The sequence below is a fragment of the Carlito syrichta genome, unplaced genomic scaffold, assembly GCF_000164805.1.
Source record: "Carlito syrichta isolate Samal-C Ts95f unplaced genomic scaffold, Tarsius_syrichta-2.0.1 Scaffold308847, whole genome shotgun sequence".
Taxonomy (NCBI): Eukaryota; Metazoa; Chordata; class Mammalia; order Primates; family Tarsiidae; genus Carlito; species Carlito syrichta.
In genome coordinates this window covers 82,855-88,617 of record NW_007252943.1, presented here as the reverse complement: position 1 = coordinate 88,617, position 5,763 = coordinate 82,855, and the positions used below count along the sequence as shown (strand labels likewise).

Below are 5,763 nucleotides of genomic sequence, written 5' to 3'. Positions count from 1 at the left end.
GCACACCGACTCTTGGCCACTTACGTCCGGCCCGCGCCGGAGACTCCGCCTCCTCTCAGGCAACCCCGGGCTCCCCAGCAGGGCCCTGCCCCTGCCCGAACCCCTTTGTCTCCAGAGATGAAGTCCTGGAGCACCGCCCTGGCGGTGATGGGGAAAGGGTTTTCTGAAGCCGCCTTCACCACTGCCTACCTGTTCACTTCGGAGTTGTACCCTACTGTGCTCAGGTGAGGGGAGCCTGGGTGTCAGGCAGCCGACCTAGGGGGCGGGGGGTGGAGGGAGCGTGTGAGTCATGAGTCACGTGTCTTAACTAACTCTTCTACATACACACGCTGCACCCCTGCCCCTCATTCTGTACACCGCATCCAGAAAATAGAGCTAGTCAGGGCCGTCTGTGTTTACCCGAGTCTTAGAAGATGCGAAGCGTTTTATCTTCTGTACCGTGTGACCCGAGCGAAGTCGGACAACCTCTCTGGGCCTCATTTAGAAGAAAACCCAAGAAGCCCCATTCTGCCCACCCCATCCCGTTCACCCTCGGAAGCAGAGTTCCCTGGAGGGTTTTCTTGAGGGCAGCTTTGAAAGGCCGCAGGCCCTTTCGGCTAGCTATTGGCAGGTGGGAAGAGGGGCCTACTAGGAATCTGGTTATGTTTAGAAAGACTTGAGCCTCCTCTGGCAACATGGTAGGGCCTGTACAAGCTGCTGACCTTCTTCCTTCTGCACAACCCTTTCCCCGTCCCCTTTCTGGTGACTTTTCTTCTCTTTCAATGGTACCTGATAGGTACTCTGTCAGAATGGGGCCCCCATTCTCTGGTGGGTGTTGGCTTGGGGGCTCCTGGCCTGGGGATCGGTGGGAAGACCAACTGAAAGAATCTCTAGCTTTCTTAGGAGAGAAGGGAGTACCAGCGCATGCCAGCCTGGGAGGGGAGCCCTGTGGGGCATGGCCCCAGGTCGGTAGGTGTGAGTACCACCTGCCGCCTTCATTCTCTCTATCTGAACAGGCAGACCGGGATGGGGCTGACTGCACTGGTGGGCCGGCTGGGGGGCTCTTTGGCCCCATTGGCGGCCTTGCTGGATGGAGTGTGGCTGTCACTGCCCAAGCTTGCTTATGGGGGCATCGCCCTGCTGGCTGCCTGCACCGCCCTCCTGCTCCCAGAGACAAGACAGGCACAGCTGCCAGAGACCATCCAGGACGTGGAGAGAAAGAGGTGTGTGCCCAGGACTGTATGTGTGAGCACATGCATGTGAATGCAGGTGCTCAGATACCTGACACCTTAGGATTCAGAAAGGAAGTCATATCTGCACATGTGTATTTGGTGTATGTGAGTGTTTCAGGGTGAATGAGCATCAGAGTGTTCACGAGTCCATACATGTGTATATACACAAATATATAAGATTGTTCAGGAAGAGGCATATGTGTCCACGCTCAGGTATCCTACATATCAGGGCAGTGTATAGCATTTGTGTGAGTCACTTGTGGGAGTACATGTGTTTGTGTACCAGAAGCTGGGGAGAGCCCTGGGTCATCCCTGATGGGGAAGACCGGGGTGGTAGGCTTGGGGGGGAAACCATCGCTCATGACTTCTTCCTCCCCAGTGCTCCATTCGGTCTTCAGGAGGAAGAGATGCCTATGAAGCTGGTCCAGAACTGAGAGAGATGAGGGGCAAGCCCTCCAGAGAGGCTCTGCAGCAGGGGCTAGGAGAGCAGAAGGGCAGGCCCTGTGCCTCATGCTGGGGGCATTAAGCCCTCTGCCTAGGGCTGGAGTGGCCACTGGTTCCCTCTCTCTGTGCTCATCTAACCATGACTATTTGGCTTCTAGGAACAGTTTCCAGAATGCAATAGGCTGCTGGAGATTCTGGGCAACCCTATAATGGCCAGAGGGGATTCTGTAAATAAAGGTGCCCCTTGGGTTAGGGAAGCAGCAAGGAGATGTGGGAAGAGTCCTGGGTGGGAAATCACTAAGGAAGCCCTGGGCTCTGATCCCAGCTTCACCACTGACTTGCTGTGTGACCTTGGCCATGTGGCTTTCCCTCTCTGGGTCTCAGTCTGTTCATCTCTCAAATGGCTAATGAAGCTTTTTGGTAGTCCTTATCACAAGACCTGTTGTCATGCTCAAATGAGGTGTTTCTTCTAGAGATGGTGCTAAAGAAAGGACTATTCTATGATGACTTCTGGTACCAGTGGGGCTGGTGGGCATGCTGTCCACTGTGTGGTTCTGGGGCTGCCAATGCCAGGTCCAGGAACCAGGGGACCAGAGTTCTTTGTTCCCAGGGCTGGCCCTCCTTCCTCTGAGGCACTCTACAGGGCAATGCATCTCTCCTACCCTCCAACCCACTGTCTAGTCCTCATGCCCCAAGAAGAGTTGAGGGCATGGAGGCCAACATTTTATTGGAGAAGCCAGAGACGCTGATATTCAATAAACACAAGTTTTATGAGTACCTTGAAGCTCCAGAGTTTGCTGGGGAAAGGGGTTGGAATGGCCAGGAGGACACACTTCAAAATGGAGTGACCTGTGTCTCCTAGCCATATAGGAATGGGAAAGGGAAGAATTGGCAGAGAAAATCTAGATTCTCTGGCCTACCATGGAGCCTAGGCCCAGGCCCCCAGGATCCCGCCTTCCTCAAACCCCACAGGACTGGAGAATTCTGTAGCTCCCACTGGACCACAGAGGGGATGGCGAGAGGCCTGAGTTAGGGTGACCTTTCCTGTGAGCATCTCATTTAGATTTGATCTCCACTGGGTCATAGATGTAGCAGCCCACATCTCCAATGTTCACACCTAAAAGAGAGAGCCCTATCAGCAAAGGCCTTGGGTCTTGGGGTGTGGGGTTCAGGGCTGGAGGAAATTGGGAGGGGCCTGGGGTGTGAATGACCACAGGGAAAGCTGTCCACACATCCCCACAGACCATGTACATGCCATACTTTAGGCCCGGTGTCTGGGGCTGCCCACCTTTGGGGCCAAACAGGTAGCCGTAGCAGGGGATGTGGCAGTAGGGGACTCCATCATGCTGGGGCACAGAGAGAAAGAGCTGTTTCAGCCAGGCTCTCTTCCCAAATCCCACCCCCCCACCAACACCACTCAGCCCTGTCCCGTTCACCTCAGCATGACTCCCAGCAGTCAGGGTCTTCCGGCAACGCTGGCACCTCAGACAGGGTCGGTGCCAATTTCTGCCTAAAGACATCACCTTCTCAGCTGGTGGTGGAGAGAAGTGGTAGGTTCTTCCATTCTAGGGGCAGAGCAAGGGAGGTCCACCTGCCTTGGATCACCCCCCTGCCCTTCGCTGCCCACCTGTGTCCCCATCCTCAAGCTTTCCATTGTTACTTACCAAAATAGACGGGCTCTCCACAACCAGGGCACAGCGAGGTCTCCCCAGTGAATGTCTTCATGTGGGGAGGGCCTTTAAGGGGAAGAGGCCCTGGCTAGCGCTGAGGTGGATACCAGGGCCCAGCAGCACCTGCCTGCACATGGCACTGCCCTCTTCTGAAAGTCATGTTCATCCCAGAGCCTTCCCCCACAGGCAGCCATGAGTCTGCCTTCCTCAGGGCCAGAGCTAAGCCCCCTGCATCCCCACTCCTGCCCCATCCCTCTATGTGTTAAGGACCACCTGCTTTCTTCTCATCCTCCCGGGGGCTCAGGTGCCCACCACGCCCACCAGCCCAACCCTGTGAGCAACTCAATCCTCATGAAACCTGAGCTGATATAGGAGCTGGCTGGGGCAGCGGTGTCAGGTGTTGAGGAGCACAGTGTCACTGCCTACTCCAGTGGGTGGGAGGAAGGAACAGGGACCAGAGGAGAGAAGCTGAAGAATGTAACGGGCTAGCCCTATCCCAGTACCCCTCACCCATAGGCCATTCCTTCCCTGGCCTGGGAGAGGCCTGAGTTCCAGGCCAGCTTTGCCTCTGACTAGTTGTATAACTGCATAAGGTCACTTGCCCTCGCTGGATCTGTTTCCTCAGCTGTAAAATGGAAGTGAGAGGTGATAATGCCATCTGCCCACTTTACCTCTTAACTCAGCAACAGACTTGAGTTTTTTGGGGTTTTTTTATGTTTGTTTTTGCTTTGAGTTGGGGCCTCATTCTGTTGCCCAGGCTGGAGTGCAGTAGCACAATCACGGCTCGCTGTGGCCTCAACCTTCTGGGCTCAGACGATTTTCCACCTCAGCCTCCTGAGTAGCTAGGACTACAGGTGTGCACCACCATGCCTGGCTAATTTTTTGATTTTTCTCTAGAGACGAGGTCTTGCTATGCTGCCCAGGCTGGTCTTGAACTGGGCTCAAGCACTTCTCCCCCCTGGGCCTCCCAAAATACTAGAATTACAGGTGTGAGCCACCACACCTGGCTCAGAGGGAGTGTTTTTTAAAGGCGCCATGGATAGAGAAGTCTTTGCCAAGAACAAAGTTGTAAGAATGTGAAGCAGAAGGATGGATGGGAGATTGGCACTTGGCCCCACCCTCTGCTCCAGCCTGGGAAGGGTCAGGAGAAGGAGGAGGGGCAGGAGCTGAGGCCCAGCCTCACTTACTTTTCTTGCTTTGGGGAAGGCCAGTCCTTGGCCTGGGAGGGCTGAAGCTGCTGGGGCTGAGGGGAGTAGTGCTGGTAGGGGTGGGGGGGTTGTACAGGTAGCAGCCCACACCACCAATGTTCACCCCTGCAGAGAGAATAGGGGAGGTCAGGCTTGAGCCTCCAGTTCCTAGGGTACTGCTGCCCCCCTAGCCCCTTTCAGGCTGGTACTTACCCCTGGGTCCGAAGAGAGCCCCATAGCATGGCTTGTGGCAGTATGGCCTCCCGTTGTGCTGGGCACAAGCAGAGGGAAGGGGGTTGTTCAGGGACAAAGGGAGCCATGTCCCACAGGCCTTCCCTCAACACAGGCTGCCAGGTATATCTGTCCACTGGCCTGGTCTGATGGGGCTGGGAGGGGTGAGGGATGGGCTGGCATGCCAGAATTGCCTCTGGTTGAGGGAAAAAGGCAAGAGTAGGTCAGGAGGTAATGCTGCTTCCATTCCCTTCTGGCCCCCAAAGCCATGGAGTCCAAATTCACAACTCAGGTTCCCCAATCCTGGCTGGTGTGGGACCCACCAGGTAGGTGGCCTTGGGGTTGTCTGGTGAGGTTGCCTTTGGCAGGCCTCCAGAGCTGAAGTTGGAGGTTGGTGCCTGGAGGCAGTGACAGACACAGGACTGTGGGCCCTGGCCAGGCCTCACCTCTGCATGCCCGCCGGGGGAGAGGACGCTGTGACAGCGGTCACATTTCAGGCAGAAGCGATGCCAGTTCTTGCCCAAGGAGCTCACCTTCTCAGCTGTGAGGGACAAAGTGGAACTGAGCTGCAAGGTGCCAGACCAAGCATGGGGCGCCCTCCTTTACCCGCTCAGTCCTCTGGGGGTGCCCAGCCGGGCCTGCCCTGCTCCCTGGAGAGGAAAGAGTCTCCGGGAGGCCAGCTCCATCCCGCCCCGGTGCCACACTCCCCGCAGAGCTCTAGAGGAGGTGAGGGGACAGAATGGGGGCGGGTAGTGGTGCGGGGACTACGCGCCGCTACCGGAGCAAAGGGAGACTGGAGCCACACCATGACCAGCCCTCGGTCCTCAGGGAAACCCAGAGGCTCCCACTCGCCCCATATCTCCCCCTCCTCAGCCCGAGCCTCACCGAAGAAAACGGGTTGCTGGCAACGCGGGCAGGTCCAGCTCATGGCTCCGCTCGGTCAGCCCGCGCGGCACACAGTAGGTGCCGCCTAGGGGACCCCGCGCCGGCCCCGCCCACCGCCGGCCCCGCCCACCGCCG

At 56.9% G+C, this 5,763-nt stretch overlaps 2 protein-coding genes across 3 annotated transcripts in view; one reads left to right on the top strand and one right to left on the bottom strand.

Moving 5' to 3' along the window:
* SLC22A7 (solute carrier family 22 member 7) overlaps window positions 1-2,432 on the top strand; it is a 6,280-nt gene extending 3,848 nt beyond the window's left edge. Inside the window, exons 8-10 of the mRNA XM_008066119.1 lie at window positions 116-224; window positions 996-1,202; window positions 1,591-2,432. Of these exons, the coding sequence (XP_008064310.1) occupies window positions 116-224; window positions 996-1,202; window positions 1,591-1,645 (371 nt within the window). The 3' untranslated portion in view covers window positions 1,646-2,432. The remainder of the gene's footprint in view (window positions 1-115; window positions 225-995; window positions 1,203-1,590) is intronic.
* Window positions 2,319-5,693, bottom strand: CRIP3 (cysteine rich protein 3). Of its 2 annotated transcripts, XM_008066120.2 has the most exons (8): window positions 5,629-5,671; window positions 5,190-5,284; window positions 4,726-4,783; window positions 4,513-4,638; window positions 3,320-3,391; window positions 3,092-3,186; window positions 2,944-3,001; window positions 2,319-2,772 (listed from the first exon to the last, which is right to left on the bottom strand). In XM_008066120.2, exons 1-8 carry the CDS (start codon window positions 5,669-5,671, stop codon window positions 2,711-2,713), a joined length of 609 nt encoding a protein of 202 aa, XP_008064311.1. In that variant the 3' UTR covers window positions 2,319-2,710. The 2 variants fall into 2 exon arrangements, with proteins under 2 accessions (XP_008064311.1, XP_021572284.1); XM_021716609.1 differs by lacking the exon at window positions 4,513-4,638 and having other exon boundaries at window positions 5,629-5,693.
* Window positions 5,694-5,763: the final 70 nt, after the last annotated feature.

Coding starts and splice junctions, on each gene's coding strand:
- CRIP3 (XM_008066120.2), bottom strand. CDS start 5,671: ATGAGCTGGACCTGCCCGCGTTGCCAGCAACCCGTTTTCTTCG. Junction 3,392..4,512: donor CCTTCCCCAAAGCAAGAAAA/GTAAGTGAGGCT, acceptor TTCCCCTTAAAG/GCCCTCCCCACATGAAGACA. Junction 3,187..3,319: donor TGGAGAGCCCGTCTATTTTG/GTAAGTAACAAT, acceptor CTCCACCACCAG/CTGAGAAGGTGATGTCTTTA.